The sequence below is a fragment of the Scatophagus argus genome, chromosome 18 (assembly GCF_020382885.2).
Source record: "Scatophagus argus isolate fScaArg1 chromosome 18, fScaArg1.pri, whole genome shotgun sequence".
NCBI lineage: Eukaryota > Metazoa > Chordata > Actinopteri > Scatophagidae > Scatophagus > Scatophagus argus.
Window position 1 is genome coordinate 10,099,290 of NC_058510.1, and position 26,158 is coordinate 10,125,447.

Consider the following 26,158-nt stretch of genomic DNA (forward strand, 5'->3'; position numbering starts at 1 on the left):
TCACAACGGCAATGTTTGTTCTGTTCTCCTCTCAAACGTTCTGCTAGCTACTACTATAATAAGCTAGTGGTATATGACAGGTGAGGTTAACTAGTCCCCCTGGATCACATTTTGGATAAATTTATGTACATGCCTCTAACTTAAAGATGAGTATTCAAAAATATTAAAATTGCCATTTAATGTTGTTATACATAGTAATGTAATTTAACATCACTAGCTGCTTATTCATTCCCGCCATGCTCCAACGCACCGAAAGGCTGTTCACAAACATTAAATGGCAAAGTAAAGAAAACGAACACTGACCACATTGGCTTTCCACTTAGGGATTAGAACTTGCAAAAATGTGTTATTTTATTTTACTGCGTGTGTCTTCATGTGAGCCTAAAGTCCATTTAACAGCAGTGTTGTTTTAAATACCCAGTTTTATACTTCTTTACTCTACAGTTTATATTAACATGAATTATAGCTTGTCAACTTCCTGACATTAAGTTAATCCACAATTGCAGCAATCAACATTACTCAAGTCAAACATTTTTATATTTCCAGAGAGTGGTGAAAGAGTTAATGAAAGGAGGCAGACATGGAGGAGAAAGTAGATGATTAAGGATTCAAGAAGTTGAAGGAGCAAAAGAACCTCAGAAACAGGTCAGGTGATGGAGAAACCATCTCTGTGAGACACAAAAATAACTAATAGTTTTAGAGAATAATCAAAATCTTACTAAATTAAAAAGGGCAAGATTGGATCCTGCAATAAACTGTGCGATAAATCTTTTAACAGGAACAAATAATGTATACTTAAATGCCAGAAATGCAATTATAGAAGGAAAAAAGTTTTAGTTATTTTCACATTTTTGATCTGGAAGCCTGTTCATTCTCCAGTGCTCACTTTATACCTAATCAGTTAGTTTTGTTACTCTGCTATTTTCCAGATATTGAAAGTCATACAGATTATGTTTGATTTAATGTTGGTGTTTGAGAAGAAGAGTGAAAGGTCCATCTTTTCATCTAGCTAGGCCCTCACAAGGCTGTAATATTGTAGCTGAGGTAAGGTCAAGTTTAACCATCCGTTATTTACCACCATAGCCCTGATTACAAGTACATGTAAACAAATCGGGGAATGTGGAGGACAAATAACATCTTGAGTGATTTTGCATACTGGGTGTCATGACAGGTCAATTTTTTAAATGTGACCGTGTCAAGACGAGGCATGCATGAACAACATGCTCCCGCGGAATGAATGTCAAAAAACAGACTGTTGCTTTCCTATCACTAGCAGAAATAGTGGTTGTACAGTGGATGAATTACCATTCCCTCCATGTTCCAAGTCGACTCTAATAAGCACTGGATTGTTCATGAAGATGGGGAGAAAAATCCAGAGAGGGTGAAAAGATAGAAATCCATTTATAAGTCTAGGCTGTGACTATTTGCATGGCGATGAAGGCCCCTAGTGTTCTGCAGTGTTCAGATGTGAGTCCTAGACAATAGGGCCTGTGTTTGTTCTTCTCCAGGAAGTTTGAGAAGGGCAGAAAAGGGGAGAGAAGAAGAAGAAAAGGGAAGGTCGTCAGCAGAGGGGATTACGCATTGTGAGAACCATGAGCATTCGCTTCTGCCATTGTGGTGACTGAATTGCTTGCCACTACCAGGGTATTTAGTCAAGCAGATTGTGTTTCTTTACAGCCGGTGATGATCTCTCTTGACGACGCTTGGTGACAAGTGGCTTTGAGGGACAGCAGCATCACACAAACAGGTGGGTGTGCTGGTGGACACTATACATCCCCGTAGGAGATGATCTTTTGTCACAGATAATTCGATGTAGTTTTCTGCAATATTCAGGAAAGGATGTATGGAGGAATATAAACCTGACAGAGGTTTTCAACAGAAAAGCAACAGCAGAAAACAGTGCAATCAGTTCTACGCAAGTCCAGTGGTTGTTTGTATTTGTCACAGGAAGAAATCAGTAATTTTTCTTAGATGTTTTAGGATGGCTTTTTGTACTTTTGAATGTTCTGAAATAACTGACAATGTTCTTTTTGCTAAAGACTCGCTTTCTATTTAAGTATAACAAAGTGATGTAGTTGTGTAAAAGTTTTTTTCAGCTAATCATTTGATGCGCCTGTGTTGGTAATTGAAAGAAGTTTAATTACATTTAAATATACACATTTTTCACCCCCGCTTGAGTTACTAACTTGGTATTCTGGTCTATTGTATGTAGAAACAAAACAAACCTTCACTACATACCACCTTTAAAAAATTCAAAATATTTTTTTCAAATGTGGCAAGATTAAAGGGGTTGTGTTTTTTGAAATGGTGTCTTATGAGGTACTTCTCCAGGATCATTGTAGTACAGTGGGTGGCAGATGGCATCCCTCAGTTAAGAGAAGCAGCAGGAGTGCTGGCGTGGTAAGCTAAGCATTGTACTGCTGCAGACAGGGATAGCAGCAAAATGAACCATTTTCTAAATACACTTCAACTGATATTGATTTTATTTTATTTATTTATTTGTACGTGACTTAAACGTGTTTTGTCTCTGTCCCAGTCCATGTGTCAGCTGCCATCTACAAATAAGTGTAAGATAAGCACATCACTCAACCCCAATTAAAAAAAACAAAACAAAACAAAAAAAAGCAGAATGTCCCTTTAAATAATAAATTTAAAATTTCCTTGACTTTGTGTGGGATATGTTCTCAGTGAATTAACTGCTGACATGATATCACATTACAATATTTTCCCAGAATCTTAATTAATTATATTATGATGATGATCTGGTCCCACAATGTATTCTTTGTCAGATATTCCTTAAATCTTAATTTCAGTCTTTGTCATAAACTAATTTTTGTCAGTGCAATTAAGACTTTATAGACAGTTGCCTTTAGCTCAAATGCACTCATCTTATTTTATTCCAGGCCCTCAGTTAATTGTTTTCAATTAAAAAGAAAGAAAACAAATAACAGGATGTAGTGCTATCACTGACAAATGTCAGTGGAAATTCATAATACTTGCTAAACAGTAATGATTTCCGCTTGTGCACATAATAAACTCAAACAAATTACTTATTTGCAAGTACATGTTTGCTTGACATTCCCCTGTTGATTTAGCTCAGTCTCTGGACTCATTTGAGGACCTGATTTAGGATACGTAAACTACACGTCAGTGTTATTGTTTTACAGAGCTGAACAGTAAACAACAAGTCCCATGATAAGCTCCCAAATGACCAATTAAGAACATTTTGTCTTGGAAGGGTGGTCTTAACTATGCAAGGCTTAACAGATGGATTTTCCTTCAAGACTGCAAATGGCTGTAGTTAAATGAAAGGTTTGAGTCTACATTTAGATTCACTGTCACGTTTTCAGCTTTACATATTTTCAGATTTTCCTTTTTTTTATTTTTTTCAATTATCCAACATCAGACCAGGTGAGAAGATTGATGTTTGAAATAATAATAAAAAAAAACACAAGATAATTAATGCTATACATAAAGTCAGCATCACGTAGCAGTTACTGTTAGCAGTGCACTGTGGTACTAATTGTGTCTTCCGCAATGTCAAGTAGATGCCAGTTTTTCTTTATCGCTGCATTGTAACATTTGTGTTGGCACATTAGACACATTTTTACATCATTCTGGAACCATTTCTACAACAGAAAGACATTTTATTAGCTAGAACACATCACCATATTGGAAAGTAATGTGACGGTCTCAGTGCATCTAGTGCTTAACATTGTGAGACTGCAGCTCATTGTCATTCTGTCATGTGGTAGAGTGGTGGAGTGTACATATAGGCTACAGGAAGTCTGCTGAAAATGTGAGAAAGACCTATTAGAGGTAATGAATGGTTGTCAACCTCAGGACACTCTTTTGAAAGGAGAAAAATGACCATAGAGTTCAAAATTTAGTTCATTTCTTTTATTTTCTCTCTATTTTTCTCATAACCCATACAGTGTGTAAATTATAACAGATGAATTTGTATTATTAAAAGCTTGTATGAAGCAGATCTATCACTACATGTTTTAAAGTCGGATTTTGCCAGGGTCATGGACATGTATTTTACTTGCTCCCTCATGCCTTTGCTATTTACAGACTTGCAGCTGGGAGCTTTAGCAACCAATTATTTTTCTAAAATTTCATCACTTATTTCTAGAAGGGCCCATCTTGTTAAACTGGCACCTTAACATCTGTTGACCTGTGCACTGTTCCTGCCATGTCAATAAAGGCTGATAGCCCCAGGAAGTTTTTTTTACGCCGACTCCTGGCACGCTGGCAGCTGAGCAGTAGCTCAGAGTAACATCATTGAGGGCTGTTGTCTAGTTTTGGCTCAAGGCGTTCAGTTTGGCCGCGTGCTTGGCAGCCCTGTGAAAGACCATAACAGCTCACGATTCACTGGCCACTAATTGGAATGTCACTCCGCAATACTCGGAGATATGAATACGGCCTGTAAAGACATACATAAGCACAAACACATACTTTCACTCACGTTCTGTATCGAAATTGAATTTCAGAAATGAAGGCCCGTATCAGTAATTGATTTTACCAGTTCATTACAAATAGGTCTTGAAGGCTAATTTACTTTTACAAGATTAAACATGAACATTATGAGCTCTTAAAGTATTAATCCCGCAACTACTTGAACTGCTGAAACAACTCGCTGCAATATGCATAATATTTATAAGTTCCACTGGGACCATCCATGATAAAAACAGGTGCACCTATGATCCTGTACAACACTTTGGATTAAAGCATCCACACATATGTTATGTGCTGAGATTACAATGTCAAAAATATCTATTAAAATGGTTTAGAATTTTGGCTGCTGTGACTTCTGTTCCTTGATAAATAATCAGAAGACAGAACTCTAAAATGATTGGAAAGCAAAACAAAGACCACAATTTCGCACAGCTATGCTGAGACAAAAAGACGCTGTAAATGAAATTGATTATTTACTGAGTAAAAAGAGGAGGTACTCCAGTCAAACAAGCCTGGGTACCAACAGTCACCCTTGGTAACACAGGATGGCACAGTTATGATGTGGTATTCTGGTCTTTTTGACAGTAACATGCAGAAGAGTATCACAATATTGTACACTAATAAAAGTATTGCTACTTTACTGAAATGTTATTCAGGTACGAGTAAAAGTAGTTGACTTAACCACCATGTCCTGTGTCCCAACTAATAAATTCTATTTGTATATTTTGCAGATTGTGACTATCTATGATGAATACAATGATCTTCCTTCATATAGCTTCACTACAATTAACCAGGAAAGAGATCAAAACTCAGGTATTTAAACACATGACCACAACTGAATAAAACAAACTATAGACACTATGGCTTGTGCAAAAAGCAATATACATGATGAAATAACTGCCTTGCTCCTGCAAAGAGCGCTGCACAGTTTTTCACACCACATAGCATGCACACACACAACACTGCATTACTATGCAACACAATGGACATTCTCATCTGTCTGAACATCAGTCTTTGAGCCTTGTGCACCATAAAGTCCTCAGTCTGCTCTTGATTGAACTTATTTGTTTTACCATCAGCTGGGCTGTCTCACTAGAGCCAGTTCTCTTAGCATTTCTATGCCAATATAACCAGTCCTCTAAGCCTCTCTGTGCTACTCAAAGTTTAATGCATTTTGACCTGGAAAAGGTTCTGCTGTCATATTGTGACAGAAAAAGTGCAGAGAGGCCTCACATCTCACTGAAGTTTGAAGTTCACAAGCAATGTAGGAAATGTAGAAATCACCACTTGATGATCCGTCATGAGCATTTTAGTATTTAGCATTTTGTCAAACCCAACATCCTCTGTTAGTCACGTAACATTGGGATGTGCTTGATTTGTGTTACTTACTGTGTTGGGCAGATAGCGCGTTAAATTGGCAACTGTTAGGTAGATTGGGCCTCTTTTAAAACTACCCGAAGGTACATTAATGCTAACTTTAAGATGTCATCCTTCATTAGCGCATTGTTGTTTTTACTCTGTAAAGGATGCAACTTGAAATGTATTGAAGTACAATACGTGTTGTATAAAAATTAAAAAGTACTGATCTTAAAAAATACTCAAACGTATAAGCAAAGAAAACGGCTTAATTACAGTAAATTGAGCAAATGTAATACTTCTGCTCCTGATGATAGTTGACAGTGGAAGGTTATTGATGCTAGTACAAAGCAAAGATTTGAGACATGTATATAAAGAAAATTAATTTGCTGAACTCAAAGTCTCTTAACTTCAAAAGGGTTGTCAGTTCAAGATATTTTATCTGTATTGTCTTACCTAATTTGCTGTCTTGACTGACTTCTCATTGTCCTTACACTCTTGATCCTGATCTTGATGCACATTATAATTGGAACATCGATTGGACTCATACTTGGCATGTGTGTCTCTGTTTTCCATGTCTGGGGAGACACTGATCTAATTAGAAGTCTTCATTAGTCAGCTACAGAGTGCAGTGTCATGCTTAAAGAATGATGTTCACCTCCCCACCCCCCATGAAACACAATACAAGGCCTTGTCTGATTTCAGAAAACAGAGAGCTGTTTTCAGCCACTCGTGCAGGACTGTAGGATGCCAGACAAATAAAAAGGGGAGCTCAGACAAAGGCTTTGTCTCTGTCTTTCTTGCCTGAATTTGTTTTATATCCGAGTTGTTGATGTACGATGATTTGAAATAAAAGGTTTATTTGAAACATTTTGAAAAGCACTGACTGCACCTGCCACTAGGCCATCACAACAAAAATAAGTAATATGTTAATTCCAATTAGATGGAGAAAAATATGTGCACATATCAGTATAGTGAGCTTGAGTTGAGAATAAACTGAATATCAGCAAAAACCTGTTATGTACATATGTTAATCATTAGGTAATAAATGATATACAGGGCGATATTGTTTTTATTTACAGCATGTAAACTCTCTAAGCAGTGCCCAGTGGGCCTCCATTATAGCTACAGTGTGTCCACAGTATGCCAATCATATACCCCATCGAGCCCTGTGTGGGCAACCCACTGTGGATCCCGTTACTGTCATGAAATAAAGGGCGCGTGTGGGCCCTGTGCTCTGAGGTCCCAGTGGGATAGTTCACCCCAGTCCAAAGTGCAGACTGACCCACTGGGATATTACCTGGGCCCCACAGTATGAGGCTGTAGCAGTAACAGGACCGGGGCTGCCCACACGAGTGCCAGTTTGGTGGTTTTTTTGCCAACAATACACTGAGCAGATTTGCTTTTCATAAATTTAAATTCACTTTAAATTAGACATAGATATACACAGACTTTAAATGTAACTTTATAATTCCAAAAAATTCAAAATACTTGCGTATTTAAAGCTTTGTATAATTAAATGCTCAATTTTTGTATTTTACCATCCTGCTACAGATTTCAGTTTCCTCATTTTGCAGTCTCAGAGCACTGCTGGAAATTAATCACTGCAGCAATTAATTAAATTGTTAACTTTTATTTCAGAGACATGAGCAAGCATACAAACCACGTCATAACAAGATGGGATACAGCACTGCCGGGATCATGAATTACTGTCCTGTTGAATGAAGAATTGGTAGCAATGGACTAGTGATACCTCTCTTTTCTGTCCACTAACCATGGGAAGTACAGAGGAAACGCGCATATGGACAGTAAAAACGAGCATGCACATGGTTTTGGCCATGGTGACGGTCTTTTCTATGATTCCTGGCGGGGTGCTGAGTGATATGAGAGGTACTCAGGATCTGGAAACCCAACAATTGGCCCAGAGGTCCTTTCATCTGCACCATCGCCTGAAGAGAGGTTGGATCTGGAAACAGCTGTTTGTCCCCGAGGAAGATCCCACTCCTCGTGTTATTGGCCAGGTACCACTACAGATTGAATGTCCTCCATGTCCTTGATATGGCACTTCCCTTTGAATATGCATGTTTTCTGGTTATCTCTGAGAAAATTGATTTTTTTTCTTTTTTTTGGGGAAAAAAAATCAAGCTCTAATATATGTTTAATATCTTTTGGCAGCTTAAATCTGACTTTGATCGAGGCGACTTTTCTATCAAGTATATATTATCGGGAGAAGGTGCTGGAGATGTGTTCGAGATAGATGAGAATTCTGGTGACATCCGGACACTGAAGAAGCTCGACAGAGAGGAAAAGGCCTTCTACATTCTTCAAGCCCAGGCTATCAACAGGAGGACCAATGAACCAGAGGAGCCCCAGTCAGAATTCATCGTCACAGTGCAGGACATCAATGACAATGTCCCCCACTTCCAGAATGAACCATACGTGACCAGCATTCCTGAGATGTGTCCAACTGGTATGTTTAAGAAAGATATTGAACATACTGGCAAAAGTACTGGCTGTAACTTCCTGAAGTTATCATTGCCAGGCAACCAGTGAAGATGGCAGGGAGTCTCCCATCCCAACCATCAAATGGAGAATTGACATTTTTCTTCTATGGAACGATATGTGTTATTTAATGAGTTTTAGAGACACATGTTGGTCAGTTTTTGCTTATAAGCCAGTCTAGCCACTTCCCCCACTTTCCTGTTTCTATGCTAATATAGCTAACTTGCTGTTGTCCCCAGCTACATATTCACGATAGAGATGTCAGAATGGTAGGCCTGTTGATGTTCTCATCTAATTCTTGTCAGGGTTAGGGTTAGGTTGAACAATCCCTTAAGGTTACTGTGAGCTGGGTGACATGCTGGCATGATATTTTTCCATGCTCATCTTAAACAACATGTTTAAGACATTTGGAATGGTGTGATAGTATGCAGAAAAGACTAAACAATGACATTATCTTATCCAAGATTCACATATATAGTCATAGTTTTCATGATTGGCAGGTTTCAGAGATTTGTCGAAATATTTACCAGTGAAAGTTCAGCTGTTGTTTTTATTGAATAGATAAAACTTGTTACTGGCTTTATTGTTTTTAAGGATATAGGCTACTTTTCAGATTAATTTTCTTAACTTAAATCTTGACTGAAGACGATGAACATAAGGTTATATGAATCTGTCCCCATTCAGGAAGTCAGAAGTATTGGATTCTGAATCATAGCTTGGATGCCTTAAATTTCTTAAATAATGTTATTATAACCACTGCCCTTTAATACCACAAACATTACCATTTCAATTTATGTGTAATCTGCTTTTGCACCATAATATCTTGCTAGCAATAAATCATAATGCATTTGACTTGGAAAGGGAAAGTGAGAGGGGGAGGTTGGAGTGACTGCATATAAGAAATGCTATAAGAGAAAAACTGAGTACACTCTGGGAAAAAAAAAAGAGAATGAGATAGACAAGAGGGCTGAGAGAAAGATAAAGTAGAATGCAAGGTGAGGAGAAGGATATGGTTAGTGGAAAAAAGGGTAGTAAGTGTGAAAGATAGAGAGGTGAAACTGAATCACAGAGCGAAGGAGAGAAAACGGGGGGCAGGTGGCTCCTGAGAAAGATGTCGCTATAGGACTGGAGAGGCTGTCACACACACCTGCACAGCCATACTGAGTTGTGAAAGCCAGCGTTTCTCCCCTCCCCCACATCTCCAACCCTCACCCCTTTGTCAACATGCCTCCTCTAACCCTACCCCAACCTCATTCCCGCCCCTCTTCCATCTCCTCTGCTCCCCCCCCTGAGCCAGACAGACAGACCCTGCGGGACTGTGGCATAATCACTTTATTTCCCCGTCGACTGGAACTGCTGCCTGAGCTAACTCTGGCTGTGTGATCTGCTCCCCCCCCACAGGGACCACAGTGGCCCAGGTGACAGCTACAGATGCTGATGATCCCATGTTTGGAAACAACGCTAAGCTCATCTACTCCATCCTGCAGGGGGAGCCCTACTTCTCTGTGGAGCCAAAGACGGGTACCACCATTGGATACAGAGGCTTTTAGTTTGAACTATTGTTTAATTGTATAAAAATATCTCAACAGCCACAGTTTAGCCTATCAGGGAGGTCCACTAGAGATTTGACTATGCAAAAATAACAAGTGAGCTTAAAAAAGGCAGAAGGGCAGAAATGTTTCTTATTCCAGGCTGTCGAGACAGGAAATTGTCTCGTCTTCAGGCTCTGTCCCTTTGGGCCAAGTCACTTTTCAAAAGTCAGACACTATTTCTCACTTTGAGAATTCTATAAATTCCCCTGGCAACTTTATCTTTCAAAACAACTATTGTCAGATTTAGCTACCATTGGGAAAGATATGAATATTTACTGGTTCAACTGATGCCAGTATGTGTACATTTACATCATTTACTTGGGTAATACAGAGGTCAGTTACAAGACTTCCCACACACATTGTTGAGTTGATCCGTCTGAAAAGTTGGTGGGGAGATTTACTGATGTAAAAAAAAAAAATAATAATAATAAAATAATAAAATAAAATAAAATAAAGTAAATGCAAATACAATATGTTAAAGGTCAATCTGACTTTATAGGAAACCAATTGCTAGTCCTAATTGAAGAGTGGGCAGGAGTTCGCTCCAAATCTCTAAGTTGTAGTTGCTCATGGTTTCAGTTAAGCATTAAGGATAAATGTAGAGGTGTTCTAATTTTTTATCATTGTCAGTAAAACCCATAAAAAGAGGAAAACCAACAATGAACTGATTCCTCAAGCAAGTCTAATATATTGGTAAAATATATTACTGGACCATATTGTTGCCCCGTAGGGAACAAGTGAACTGTAGTTTATTTTGAATCTGTTCCACTTTCACAGTCCTGATACCATAAAAATACTCATGAGTCCAGAAATATTTTAAACCAGTGGTTTCAAACTGGGGTCTTGGGACCATCAGGGGTCCTTGAGTAGGTTCTAGGGGTCCCCAGCAAAAGAAGTTAATATATTAATTTATATCACATTTTTGGAGGATGGAGCACAAAAAATGTTTGGTTGTTTTGATTGATTACAATTTATAGCGATCTAAATGCTGCTACTATTAGCTAGTTGGTTAATTCAGTCTTCTGTTTATTGAAGCACTGAATCACCTGAATGCCCCCTTGATATTTCTTTAGGTATTGATAAAATTTACAGAGTTTGTGGTGCAGCACATAGTGTAGAGTTCGTCAAGACTTCTTGAGGCAAAGTTTGTTCACTTACATTTGGTTAAAAAAAGAAAAAGAAAAAAAAAAAGATAGAAACCACCCACAGATACTCGATGCTGTCCAGATGAACTCAACTTGCTGCTTGTATACCTCCGTTCTATCTGTCTCCTTTACTTGCAGGGATTATTGTAACATCTTGGCCAAATATGGACCGCGAGGCCAGGGAGCAGTACCTAGTTGTGGTACAGGTGAAGGATATGCTAGGCCTCAGTGGTGGTTACTCCTCCTCCACCACAGTCACAGTCAGCCTGACAGATGTCAACGACAATGGACCTACATTCCAGCACCGTGAGTCACTTATATAGTCTGAGTCACAATGATGCAAACACCAGGCCATACACAGTCAGGGAATTAGTGAAAGAATACAAAGCACTGCAGACTGCGTGGAGATGTTTGATGTAATACCTTAGAGAGGTGTTTATTTGATCACACTTCTCCAGTTTGGGTGGGTGGTTTGTGCTGCCAGTGCTGCGTTCGGCCGTACACGTCTTGTTATTCAAACAGCAACCAAAATTAAAAGGAGACAGTCGAAGAATGAGAGAGCGAGAGAGAGAGAGAGGTGGGAAGTAGTGAAAGAGACGGGAAAGGAGATGTGGATGTTCTGTTCATCTGTGTGTGTGCACGTACACGTCGCCCACTGGATGAATTTAATCATTCACACATGAAAGGACATTTGTCATGACCTTTGGAAACAAACCTAGCCTCCTCAACGATAAACCTCACTAAATGAATGCTCAGGGAAGAAATCAATTCTGTAAAAATGAGACAGCAAGGATGATGCTTTTAAGTATTAATGTCACATACACATTTATTGCTGGTGTTACTGTATCCCATGGATGATAAGTTCAGTCAAAATGCTTTATAAATATTGTATGGCCATGCTTGGCTTTGAACTGTGTCCTCTGTTTTGTCATATAATTGCACATCATTATCAGCAGGGATTTTTTTTTTTTTTGTTTTTTTTTTTAGGAGCAGTTGGTTGTTGTTCCTTGTTGCTCTGGTAGCCATCCAAATAGAGTCCAAATATCCAAAGACACAATCACATTTTCTCATCTTCTTATTAGTGTTAGGATGGGATTATTTGGAGTTTACCACAGTTGATCTGTGACTCACACAAATTGACCCTCCACCACAATGTTTTCCCCTCTTATCACTTTATACACTAGCAGATTCTCTTGACTAGCTATTAAGAACTTACTGTCAAGTTTCGTTGCTGATGTTTCGGTACAAAAACTTTTTTATTTGTTGTTTTTCTCTAAATTCGAGTTATCAAAAGAGCCAAATTGGTATCATCCAGATTTTGTATTCCTTTTGATATCCTATTCCAATGTTAAACTTCTCAGGCTAATGCTATCAATATGAATCATTTTCAAAGCACCTTTTTTTGTCTTCAGACCTGTATGCCTTTGCCATCCCTGAGAATGCACCCGTGGGCACCACAGTGGGCAGGATTATGGCAGAGGATGGAGACACTGGCATCAATGCCAGAATGACCTACAGTCTAGAGGATGATCTGGAGGAAAGCTCCACTTTTATCATCAAAACAGACCCAGTAACACAAGAGGGAGTGATTCTGCTGGCCAAGGTGAATACATATACAGTACATGTCCCTCTATGATTGATGTATCAAATTGCCTACATTTCTATTGTAAAGGTTTATCTGAAGGGCAATAGTGTAGCCATAAACCACATGGGTAGGCACAGAGGCTATGTGGTTCTGAAACTTTGTTCTTTCAAAAACTATAGGCTGTTATTACAATCCCTAATTAGTCGCCATTGTTCACTACTACTACTACATCAAATGTTCATTTCAATGATGCTTTTATATAAGGGTGAGATTTTTAAGAGGACACTAGTCTGAGATCCTTTGTTAGGGACTTCCATAAACCTTTACTACAGTGTTTAAAGATTTAATTAAAATTGCAAAACCAAAGTTTAAAAAAAAATCATTGCACCTGATAGAGGGCATGGCTGCATATCCTGGCACTTCTTAATAACCACGCAAGCGTCCTCACAGACGACAGCTGGCAGACCGCAGCAGCGTCAACGTTAAACCACACAAGTGCATGGGCAAAGAAAAAAAAAAACTAAAGAATTCTTTTAAAAATTAATCAGCCTCCGAGACACAACAGTGTAACAGCCTGGCACTGGGACCCAATAATCACACGCAGTCAAACACCTGGCAAAAACAGCAGTATCGACTCCTTTCCAGGTCACGGACATAAAGGGGCAGAGTCTGGGCCCATATGCACAATGAACCTGTGCTAGGATACCGCAAAAAAAAAAAAGAAAAACAATTGCTACATGAGTGATGAAAGAGGAAAAAGGACCAGTTAGTTGCCATGTTTCAGATTTATCAAACAAAACCCAAGCAGAAAAAAAATTACTTTTTCAATCCAGAAAACACTTAAAGTTACTGACTCATTCAACCACCGCATGTGTTTTAGAAGCCCCCTTGATTGTGTAGGGCTGACTTCTGTATGTTCACGACCCAGTAATTTCAAAAAGTCCTAAATATGTCCGGTTAATTAAGACAACTCCAATCGCCGAAGCATAATGTTGGATTACGACTGTTGTCCTTTTGAACTTGTGCCCCATACTTCATTTTTGTTCTCCCATATACAGTATGCTTTCTCTTCATAGCACAGGAGATCTCAATTTAGATGCTGTGATAATGAAATGAAAAAAAACAAAAAAAACAAAAATATTATCGACTCTGTCTCCGAATCATTTTGGGAATGCGGTAATGGTTTGCACGCTGTTTTCTTATTGCTGGTATCATAAAGTTAATCAAAAACCCAGCATTATTTAAGTGTGTGCTCACAGCTGGTAGCTTATTGACATTGACTAAACAATTTTAACATCCAGTCTGAGTCATCCTGTTCTCATAGGAATAATACGCTGTTTTAAGTACAAGATGGCAAAACATATTTGAAAAGCTGTTAAAGTGTGTTTAATAATGATGAGCCAGAGGTTTTAACAGCTACCATATTATATGAATTGTAAAAGATGTGTCTTTCCTTCACAGCCTTTGGATTTTGAGACTAAAAGACGTTTTGTCATGGCTGCAGAGGCAGTCAATGATCATGTGGACACTCGTTTTCTAACTTTGGATGAGTTCAGGGACAGGACAACACTCAAGATTGTCGTGGAGGATGTGGATGAGCCGCCTGTCTTCTTCTCACCGGTTTACGAGTGGAAAGTTCCTGAAAATGCAGTGGTGGGAACCGTGGTTGGCAGTGTTAGTGCCAGAAACACTGACACAGTCAACAAGCCCATCAGGTAATGTGAACCATCTAAATCAGGAAGAATGGCATCTGCCACACTACTGCCTGTATGATAATGACAAGGTAGCTACCCAGGCTGGTGGGGGCGTAACATCACTCGACAGCCTGCCCTAGACAGCTTCCTCCACATGGTGAAAAATCATTCCATTTCAAATAATGTTACTTGCTCGGTGCATCCATTTTTACCCTTGATCTCTGGATACCCTGTACATGGTCATATTTATCTCATATTACTTTAGTAGGAAATGAGCCCTGCTGAATAAATCATGACGATTTTTTTATACCTCACAGGCTTTTCTATCTATTGCCGTGGTATTATCACAAAGCGACGTGGCTAGGACGTGGGAATGTAATAAAGCACCGTACGAGGTGGCATATGGAATTGAGATTTGCAGTCATTTGCAATTGGGGCACGTTGCCGAGGAGACAGCAGCAGTACTGGTGCCTGTAGTCCATCTCTACAGAGCTTAAGAGTGGCAGGTGCTGCATATCATCCTCAGCCTAGCATCTATTACTGTCCCTTTGGTGACAGTGTCTCATTGCTTAATAAATTCAGGCTGACATTTTAGGGGTTTCCACAGTTCTACTAAATATGATTAAGTTTGCTTTGGTCAAATTGGCTTATTTTCCATGTTGTTATCAGCAAACTGGCGCACACAAATGATTCATTACTTGGCATGTTTTAAATCCTGGTTACTCTAATTCACCATGGTGTTAAAATCACTTGTATTAACGAGGGTTAAAGGTATGTTGGTGTGAAAGATTTGTGCAATAGCAGGCAAACATTTCCTTCATAAGCAATTTTGCTTGCTTGGGCTGTGGATGATAAATTTATGTTCCTTTAAGCTTATTTTGACATAAAAAAATATATAAGCGCTAACTTTTTATTCACCATCAGGAAAAAAGGGAAAAGAAACAGGGATATGTATTATGTCAGCGTAGCTGCACTGCCTGCATCATAGTGTAGAAAGGCTATTATTCAGTTCCAAAAAGACTGAACAAAGTTTCTGTCTTACAATACTTCACTCATGACAATTAGAGAAAGTCTGTGGTCAGATTAGAAATATCATTCAATTAAAATAGCAAAAATAAAAAAAATAAAACAAAACACAAAATAGTGTCTTTGCCATCTTTGTGTGATGCCTTGTTTTCACAGTGTTGTTGTCACTGTCACCCAGGCTTCTGCGTCTAGTTTTTTTTTCTGTCAACAGATTAAAAAAAATTGAGCAGTTTGCCTAATTGTTCTCCCTGTGGTATTGTAATGTTTTCTTTGCCCAGCAAACAAACTGCTAAATGTGTGCCGCTGTGATTTTTCTTCTAGATATTCAATTGACAAAAGGAGTGATTCCACAAAAGCTTTCAAAATCGACCCGAACAATGGAACTGTAACCGTCGCTAAACCTTTGGACCGAGAGACGTCAAACTGGCACAATTTGACTGTTGAAGCAAGGGAAATAAGTAAGGAGTATGTCATGTTGCTTACAAAAGCAATTTGTTTTTATGACAAACGTATTGCACATTTATTGAGTGATGAAACGTGTCCATAATATATTCACAGCAATGTGCTGATGCCAAATCTTGAGCAGTGGTTCCCAACCAGGCAGTTTTCTGAAGTTACACTGTGTAGTAATTTAACTAATCTGACAGAATAGAAACTAGTCTCAAGTTTAAGAAGTGGAAATGGATGGAATGAATAAACTGGTCAAATAGTTAGCTGTAAGTAAACAGTTTAATTAGTGGTACGTTAATGGACAGCAGGAGCAGTTGCTTGGTTTACAGTGGAGCCTGGTGTGTTTCTTATAGATGCCAAGTTGGGAACTACTGGTCTGAAAAATATTTACTTTTTTGTTTTCTTTTTTTTTTACCATTTAGTCTGTCTTAGTTTGGAGAAAGTAGTGAAACATTGTTGCTCCACAGTCGTGTTTCAAGAAGAAGAAACATTTATCACTTTTAAGTATTATTTTGACAGAGCTTTTACAAAGCATTTATGATACATGCACCCAGTGGACTCCAGCAAATGTCTATCTTCACTACTGCAGCGCAGAACCATTTATCCTCCTCTGTGGTGGTGTTCATCAAAGTACTGGACATAAACGACAATGTGCCAAGGCTTGCAAGAGATTACCAGCCATATATCTGTGAAGGAACACAGGCAGGAGAAGTATGTATATTATGATGCACTGATGTTTATGATTTATTCTATAAAAGTTGGACAATGAAAATCTCCATGAATGCGGACAGTAAGATTATTATTATACTGCATCGAGCAATTCTACTATTTTGTAGATCTTTTCGAGCATTAAAGGACTTGCAGTATACCATTTAACTAATGTACAGCAGTATCCTATTTAGTCTTCACAAAATTGTCACCTGCTGAATGAGATTCTGAGTGTTACATTTTTGATTATGGACATATAAGTGCTGTATGTGATTACGTAGCTAGACTTTCTTGGAAATCTGTTGTGTGTGTTGTGTTGTGTGTATGTGGCACTGGTGTCATGCATATTTCCTGTCTAATGTGTATTTGTGTCTCTCAGCTCATTCAGCTGCTCAGTGCTGTTGATCCTGATGAACCTGTGGAAGGACACCACTTCTACTTCTCTATGGTTCCTGAGAAACACATCAATCCAAACTTCACTATCAGAGATAATCAAGGTTATGTTTGATTAGATAATGATATATGCCTTTGTATTCTGAGATTTACTAGTCTTCCCAATCCTATTCATGCTTGTGTATGCTGTTTAAAGTGAAATACTGTGATTTCTTTTACAAACTCTAATCTTTTTTTTGCGCCTACAGGTATAGTTAAGCATTTTGGGTAACACACTTACTTGATTAGCATTAGAAAAGTGTAATGCCACTCTTTTCAACTCTTGTCAAAAACATTATAAGCACATTTCCCAAAAACGGCACATTGCATCTAAAATAAAACTTATGCATATATTTTTTATCTAATATTTTAGGAGTTAGTTCTCGTTGTGTCTTAGTGCATACAAGGGAAAAGACAAAAATCACGACTGTGATGATGATGATGGCAAATATTGCAGATGCTCTAGACAGTGGATAATAAAACTACTGCCTGATAAAACAACAGAGTCAGCCACTGATTCACTGTCATTGTGAAAAATTAGATGGCTGTTTTTGTCCAAATCCAATAATAATTTTAGGGATTTTATTTGTGCAATGAACGAGTTGTTGAATGACTCGGTACTGAGACCCTCAGCAAGAATTAAATTTGTATTATTATTCTTCATGCGTCAAGATATTTAATCTTTAAAATTACTGACTTTAAGCCGTGAGGCAAAAATGAATACATGAAACCAGGATGAAGTCAAACTTAAAGTCAGTCGTTCAGTGGCTGAAATAACGATGGCGAGCTATAACTAAACCACAACCTGTATGAGCAGTTATATAACTATGTGACAAGGAAAGAATGAAGGGATATTCTTTATGATAACAAGAATTTGAATTTAAATGAACACTGTCTACCCCCAAGTGTCTTTTCCACACTTTGGAATGAAATCCTTCAGTAGTCTGTAGTTTTTGTGGCTTACAGCCTCTCAAGTAAGTAAATTGAAAGAGTGTTTGCCTTGTAGTCAGTGGGCACACAACCCTTTTTCCCAAGTTTATAATGAAAATGGGCAGTAAAAATCGAACAAACAGAGTTGTTAAAGTGCAGCAGAGGGATGTTTGAATGTGCTGAATAACTTAGGATGAAATGTATGCAAGTGCAGTGTATGGGTGGTTAGCCACACAAGCACAGCAGTCCAGTCAGCCACTAGGAAATGAATAATGAATCAAGAAGGAACACATTTAATAAAACACATTTCCAGATGCCACAAGGCATATTTGACTTCCAAAAAACTTATTGTTCAAATGCCTTGATTAAGTCGTATGGGTGAAACCCAAAAAGTGAAAGAGATTTTCCAAATTTATTTTTGTACACACCGAAAATGAGATTTGACAAGGTGTTTGGGCCTTTCAGAGAGCTGAGATTGTATTTTTAAATCACATTACGTGTGTCAGTTGTTGTTCAGCTTACAGTTCCCTCAAAATATCAGCTCTCAGAGTGCAGACAGTGCTCATGTTTTTTTTTTTTGGGGGGGGGGTTGAAAAATACTGAAAAGTGCACCTCTCTTGACTTCATTTTTAGACAATACAGCTGGCATCGTTGCACGCAGGAGTACTTTTACCCGCAAGGATCGAACCCAGTATCTCCTGCCTGTTGTGGTGACAGATAGTGGCTCTCCAGCTCTCTCCAGCACCAGCACTTTGACCATCAGTGTGTGCAGCTGCCAACCTGCTGGTCATTGTCCCACCGGGGGGGTGGAGGCCCTTGCCCTGTCTATGGGGGTCAGCTTGCAAACCTTGTTAGGGCTTCTGGTCTGCCTGGTCACACTCACAGGTAAGCAAGCTTGGTCTTAAGATTGTAGTAACATTCCATCTGCAGAATATTGTTCACTGATATAATAAAGATGTATATAAAAGAATACACTCCTTTTTATGGAGTTTGGTCTTAGTAAACTGCCATCAAAATTATCTTGGTGCCTATCTTCAAAATGAAAATCTAAGAAATATTTTAATAGAAAGACATCTAAATATGGTGCTGGAGTGCCATATTTAAATAAAAAAATACAGAGTGTTGGAATAGACCATCAGTATAGACTAATGTACTTCCAGAAGGAGAAAATCTTTCTTTCACAATCCTCCATATCCTTAAAACCTCTATAGGTCAGGAGCAATTAGTGTAAACACAGCGAGCTGTTGATATAATCCTTATAATTCTTGTCTCATGCACTAGAGAGAAGAATTACAAAGATTTTGTTCCGCCAATTTTTTGGCAAGAGTTTCTTCAGACCTCAGTGAGATTGGCAAGACAGGCATCTGACTAAACAAGATTGCTCTGAGAGGAATTTTGCAAATGTATTTTGTTTTGTTTACACAAGAAGAGCCAAGTGTACCAGAGAGCTGATTTTTGTACTGCGGACACCAAAGAGTTTCACTAATGATGTGACCTGGAATTTTTAGAAGACAAGCAACATAGCCAACTTTGAATAAAGCAAGACATGTGTAATTACTTAACTCATAGTCATTAGCTATAAGGTGACCAAAGATCAAACTCCCAAAAAGTCAACATATTCCTTTAGGAAATTGGTAATTACAAAACATAATGAAACAATGACTATCTCCCTGATCTTACATTATAAAAAAAAGTCATTCTTTTTCAGCGGATCTGTTGAGCTAGAGCAGTTAAGCCTCACATCATTTTGGCAAGTATCTAAATCGTGTGTGAAACAGCGGGATTTTTCATTAACAAATTTGCACTCTCATTTGAATCCCCTTTTTAAAACTCACCAGCGTGCTTTTAACACACACTTTTAAAATGCTGAAAGCTTGCAGAGCAATGATTTCAGGTAATGAGTGTATTGGTTGCAATACATCAGTAGCAATGCCATCCTGGGACACTGATGGGTTTGCATAGTGAAGAGCTTTATTATGACCTCAGCTGCTTTGTGTCCTCCCTGTGCCCATCACATGAAAGATTAATGACAATACCTGCTATGCTAACATACTGTCGGATGAGCGCAATGCCCAATGAAAACATGGCACAAAAAAAACAAACAAACAAAAAAACACACGCTTATTGCATTCTGTATCACATGGAGCAAAAAAATATTTTTTTACGTGTGAGCTGACCTAAAAAGAAAAAAAAAAACAACTACTTCTCAGCTTAATTTTCCCTCATTTTGATTTTTGCATCCACAACAGTTCACAGAAAAACAAATTTGGCTGCTATCATTTTTGGTGCACTTGTTCATTCTATGTGCATGCTTCATCAGGCAACCTCAGTGCTTTTTTTTCCCCCCCTCGCTAAGCTCATGCCCTGGTGTTTAACTGTAATGATCTCTCACTGTGTTGTGTCTGCAGTGCTGTCAGTTCTAATGCTGATGGTGAGGAGACACAGGCGGAAGCAGCAGGAGGCACTGGAGGTGGAGGCAAAGGAGCTAGAGCTGCCTGAGACAGTGTCACAGAAGGTGCTCTATTACAGAGAACCAGGGGCTTTAGGAGCAGACTTGGACTTCTGCCAGCCAGTTGTCCCGCTGCGCCCCCACCCCAGGAGGAAGGAGAGGAGACTACGGAGGGAGGATGTCAGGGCCAGCATACGAATGTCCCTCAGAGAGTCCCACCTAATCGGACCAGAGGACGAGGTTTTTAGGCAGTTTATTCTAGACAGACTGGCAGAGGCTGATCAGGATCCTTATGTTCCCCCATTTGACTGTCTAAGAACCTATGCATATGAAGGGTCCGGATCTCCCACAGGATCCCTGAGCTCACTGGATTCATCTACTTTAGAGCTTGGACCTGAGCAACCTGTTTGTAATCCCAGACCTTACTTGGTGAGACTTACCCCTTGGTATGGGGTAGGAGAGGAAGACACCACCTTCTGAGGGGCTTTTCTTTTTCTTAAATGGCTGTTCTTCTAACCTTTTCACGATGGACCACTTCAGTGCATTTCCAATGATAACATGGTGGAAAACAAAAATTTTGTTGCAGAATTGAATTTCAACGGAGGTTCAGACTTTTGCTCATTCACTTCCTTTCCAAGAGCTAGATCAGGTGATTGATACCACTGTGTCTGTTTGATAAATATAAAGATACATTATATAGACAAAAGGATTGGGGCATCTGACATTACGCTAACAGGGACTTTAATGATATTGCTTTCTATATACATAGACATCTTTGCAGCTTTAACAGCTTCCACTCTTCTGGGAAGGCTTTCCACAAGATTTTAGAGTGTTTCTCTGGGAACTTATGCAGTAGAGCATTGATGAGGTGAATTGCTGTTGGACAAAAAGGCCTGGATTGCAATCTCCATTCCAGTTCATCCCAAAGGTGTCCAGTTGGGTTGAGGTCAGGGCTCTGTGTGGGCCAGTCAAGTTCTTCCACTTCAGACTCATCCAACCATGTCTTTATGAAGCTTTGCTTTGTGCACTGGGGCACAGTCATGCTGGAATAGAAAAGGGACTTCCCCAATCGGTTGTCACAAAGTTGGAAGCATAGCATCGTCCAAAATACAGTCTTTATGCTATGCTAAACTAACTGATTTTGCTTCACATCTATCATACAGACAGTGATACTGTTCTGGCTCTCAGCAAGAAAGCTAAACATATTTCATAAGTTGTTCCTCATATATGCATGTATGCCCTGCATATTTGGACCCATTTTCGAATTTGTATTTTGTGGGATCGAGAGTATTTATAACTATGTTCGTTTGTATGTTTTAATATTGACGGTTATGTTAGTTTATCCCTATACTCACTCTTATACAGCAATCATATAATTTATGCCATACATCGTTGGAAAAGGGGCACATAATTTTTGATATTTGATTTTTTATTTGTTTTTTTTTAAATCAACCTTAATTTTGACCGTTCCCTAATCTTTAAAAGTTGCTTTAATTTATTTTTGGTCACTTCAAGGCAGTGAGATAAGTTGTTCATCAAGCCACCCCTTAAACATCACACATAGTCAGTTGATATGTAACTGTTATTGTTTCTTGTCGCTTTAATCAGGCATTTTTAACCTTAAAAAAAGATGGCAGATCAAACTTTATAGGATTTGTTTTTGCATTGGTCACACAGGTTTACTTTCAAGGTATTAAATAAATTGCCAGTTGTGTTCTTCAGGTTTGAGTATTTTATCTACAGAAGACTGAATAGACTGTAATATGATGCAGCCACTCTACAGGTTAATGAATGCAAAAATTCACTTTTTCTTGTCTAGATGTACTCTTGCTTTCATGTTTACTGTATTTACTGAATTAGAAATATATTACAGACAAAATACTCAAATGCATGGAGTGAAATAACATTATGAGCATGGCAGCTTATTATCAATAACAGTTGCAATAAAAATTGTATGTTCACACAGAAGACATTTGTATTTGAATCAAATTTCAATTATATGGCAACAGTTTTTTTTTTTAATAGAAATTTTGTTTCTTATTAGACTAGTCTTATTCTAGCAGAAATTAAAAGTTCATATCCAGAAGAACATCCTTTAAATATCAGTTGTATGACTTGTATTGTGCTGTATGAAAAGACTTTTTGCCAGAGTCGCCAGAGCTCACATCGTGCTACTCGTGTAAGACAATCGGCAGCAGAGAGAGTACAAGGGTGGCAGCAAAGCCCAAGCAAAGGTTGAAAGAAGAGGAAAAAGTCAGCCCAGGCTTGATTTGAAATGTATAAAGGCAGTGAAACTCTTGAGAAATGCAACAGCTGGAGTGCTGTTTAAAAAAGTGCCTAATATACTATATATTATATAATGTCTGGCTCTCTTGTTTCTTCATGGTCATTTACAGTATTGTAGCCATAGACACATAACATTACACGCTCATGGTTAGTTGTGTGGGTGGCTGCTCGAGGGGTGACTTGAGGTAATTAAATGGGGATGAGGTTCAGCCCCCTTCACCTTCTCATCCGCTAATTGGGCTGTTGGCTGTTTGCGAAGGTCAGCATTTGGACCAGAGAGAATTTAGTTCTCACCGAAGAAATAAGCCAAAGAAATTCATACACAAGACTGTTTGAAAAGTAGCTGCAATGCCTCGAGGTGAGAGACATTATGTGGGTAACAACTAATTGCTTGAATCTATTTGGCTTGTCTGTTCCCTTCCTTTCTGCTGTGGTAACTTGGGTGAATAGGTGCACCACTCAGCAGGACGATTTTCAGACATCACTGCAATTCAAAGTGAGCTTCAAATAGCTTCCACTGTTGGAAGCAGTCTATCTGACCAGTGCTTTTGAGACTAAACCATTATATCACAATGGCTTCTAAAAACACAGGTGTTCACAAAAAAGGGCTTTTTTTTTAAAACCAATCTTTGCAGTCCAACATGCACAGCATTGGATTTGTCCATAAAGGCTTTGTTCTAATTCCTTTTTCAAAAGAACCTTAATGTCAGAAGTCATTCAGCTCCTGGTGTCATTTAACCTTCTGAATTTCTGTCGTTACCCATGGTGAATATCACGGGTAATTTAACCTAACAGCCTTTTTCTTTGTGTAATTATACCCATTACAGCAATGTGAAGGATTTCACTCCGTCAACCGTCTCCGGCCTTTGCTCTTCTGCACAGGTTATAGATTCAGCTCTTCTTTTCAAACACAGGGCCAAACTCATCACAAAGTGCTACAGTGCTCACTAGAGGGGGTTCTCATTTGGCAGACAGCGAGATGATTTAAAAGATTCCCCAAAGGATTTTTGAAACCCAGCTTGAAAAAAAAAAAAAAAAAAAAGCTAAATCATTAGCAATTCAAATGCCATAGGGTTTGACGGAAAAGAATTCAAATCACTCATGTGCACTTTGGTAATGCGAACATAATTATAGAGCATGGAGATGTGTGTTAGAATGTATTGGTCCAGATTACTAGCCATTTCATAAAATTTGTTGTGTATGTATGTATTGGTATGTTGTGCATCTACATTATTTATCTTATGGGAACATGATCATTTAAAATACTTAAGGCACTAGACTATAATTTGATTCGATTTACCGATGACTACAGGAATAGGACAGAGGCTTGATATGAGGATATAGACATTAAGTCTAAACACTGCAATAATCAATACCAAAAACACACTCATTAATACACGATAATATCTAAGCAAACTGACTTCCATCTGTGGCATGTCAGGCTGTTCTCACCCCAGCATGTGCCCCCAAGTAAAATCTGACACCAAAATGTGTTAAAAGATTATGCACACTTTAATATTTTAGGATTTACAGAATACATTTCCTGCAAGTTATTTCATGGGAACCTTCACTATTCTGGTCTATTAATGAGCTTTCTCTCATCTTGATGAGACTTGGGGATTGTCAGACTTTGATATGAAATTAATAATAATGCTGTACAAAAACTTTAGAAACTTGTTTGGTTGCTCATCAGAGGCTAACTAGTGGCTGTTTGCGGAGTATTATGCAGCATCATTTACAAGACAGTTTATATTTTGATATCATGCCTGAGGCAACTGGATTATTATCATGACTATTTATGCTCAAGCTGAGTTTTGTTTTTGTTGATGGATCGGGCTAAAGAAACTGTTTTACATTTGCTGAGCAGCTCCACCTAACTGGGTATCTTCCTGTCCACATGCCAAAGCAGTGTAGTCAAACTGCAGTAAGAATAATACTCCAGAAGTCAGCCAGAGAAGGAAACTCATCTACGGCACCCCTGAAAGACCATGAGGGGATTTATTTCTTGAAATTCTGTGTGTTGTGAATTGACAAACTTGCTAGTTTAGCTTTGCATGATGTTTATATGAGAAATCTCTGATTTGAAGTGGGCGGGATTCACCTGGAAAGAGATGATGTTGCACACATCAGTGCACCAATCAGGATTTAACAACATTTGAATCAGACTGATGGCAGATGGTGGTTACTGTCAATCAAGTCTGATAAAAAAAACAAAACAAAACAAAACAAAAACAAGCAAACAAACAAACAATAAAACACCCATGCAGTCCTGGTGCCTGATGGTGCAGATTAATTAAGTTTAAATACCTAAGATGTTGCTTATTTATGAATATTTAACACTGTATCATTGTTAAGTTGATATAACAAAGAGCTGCAGATTTTTTTTTTCCTGCAACAAGATGAATGTTAGTCCAAATTCATTCTCCTATTAGCGCCGTTTCTGATATCCACCAACTCATGAGAAAAATAACTGGCTGAGACAAACTGCAGAACCTGCCAAATCAATACAACTCATGTTACACAATGATTTGATTCACTGTTATTCTAAAGTATTGATTATGACAGTTTTGTTTTTTTTTTTTAAATAGCAACATTATAATTTTCAAGGGCTGTAATACAATAATATCTGTGATAATATAATACAAATTGTAATACAATTTCTTTGTCTGTGTGTAGTACAAGAAGAAGGTCAATATATTATCTATGTCCACACACCACTGCGTAAAGTAAATGTGGCTCTACTGTATGACTTGCCAAGGAAGGAACCCTTGCAACTGACATGAAAGAAAGCTTCTGACAAAAATCCTCATAGGCGTGATCCATTTGGCTGAACTAAGGGTGTACAGTGTGTTTGTTTTGAGATATAAATCACAAGTCATATAAGGAATTAAATAAGTGGGTTTGGAACACACGTTAGCTTTAGAGTTTGACCTCTCAAAGACTACAGCAGAACAAGGCCCTTGAACATGTCCTCATAGACAAGATTATTGAATTCCTAAAGTTGACACCAAACACAAATGAAATTAACCACTAATTTTAAACTGAACCAACTAATTAATGTGTTTTCCTTTGTTATGGCTCATCACATGAAAAGGTTTTTCCCTTGCCACGAGACTTCTTCATTGAATCAAAATACACAGTGTAAGCTATTTTCAGAATTTGCATGGCTTCTTACAGCTCATCTTTTTGTTTTTTTTCTTTTGTCTACTCAACATGCCCTGCTGAATTTAGAAAGAAATACTTTCCACTTATCATACATAACACATCCTCTTGATCTGATTTCATATTGTTCTTTCCTTAGGTCTGTAGTATGAAACTACCATTATGGAATACCAAAGGCCTCGGGTCCAAAGTGAAAAGTCCCATTAATAAAGAAGAGATTACTTTCACTTGCTGTCAAGGCCCTGTGCTGCTAAAGGATTGATGTTCTCACATTAAATCAGCCCCTTGAAAGGTCCTTCCAAAACTGCATGAGAGCCAACTGTATAGGTGTTTTTTTTTTCTCTTTATTATGTTTCACTTTTAGGGCATGTTCAGTGGTATTA

At 38.4% G+C, this 26,158-nt stretch overlaps 1 protein-coding gene and 1 long non-coding RNA gene across 3 annotated transcripts in view; one reads left to right on the forward strand and one right to left on the reverse strand.

Annotated features, from left to right (window-relative positions):
* The window catches only part of LOC124049750, a 66,074-nt gene that overhangs the window by 31,694 nt on the left and 8,222 nt on the right, over positions 1–26,158 (reverse strand). The window lies entirely within an intron of this gene.
* cdh19 (cadherin 19, type 2) lies at positions 1,325–21,181 on the forward strand. Of its 2 annotated transcripts, XM_046371742.1 has the most exons (13): positions 1,325–1,747; positions 5,190–5,271; positions 7,456–7,835; positions 7,990–8,284; positions 9,718–9,837; positions 11,192–11,359; positions 12,466–12,656; positions 14,100–14,353; positions 15,680–15,816; positions 16,398–16,519; positions 16,896–17,013; positions 18,512–18,763; positions 20,287–21,181. In XM_046371742.1, the coding sequence occupies exons 3-13, from the start codon at positions 7,590–7,592 to the stop codon at positions 20,805–20,807; spliced, it is 2,424 nt and encodes an 807-aa protein (XP_046227698.1). In that variant the 5' UTR covers positions 1,325–1,747; positions 5,190–5,271; positions 7,456–7,589; the 3' UTR covers positions 20,808–21,181. The 2 variants fall into 2 exon arrangements, with proteins under 2 accessions (XP_046227698.1, XP_046227699.1); XM_046371743.1 differs by lacking the exon at positions 5,190–5,271.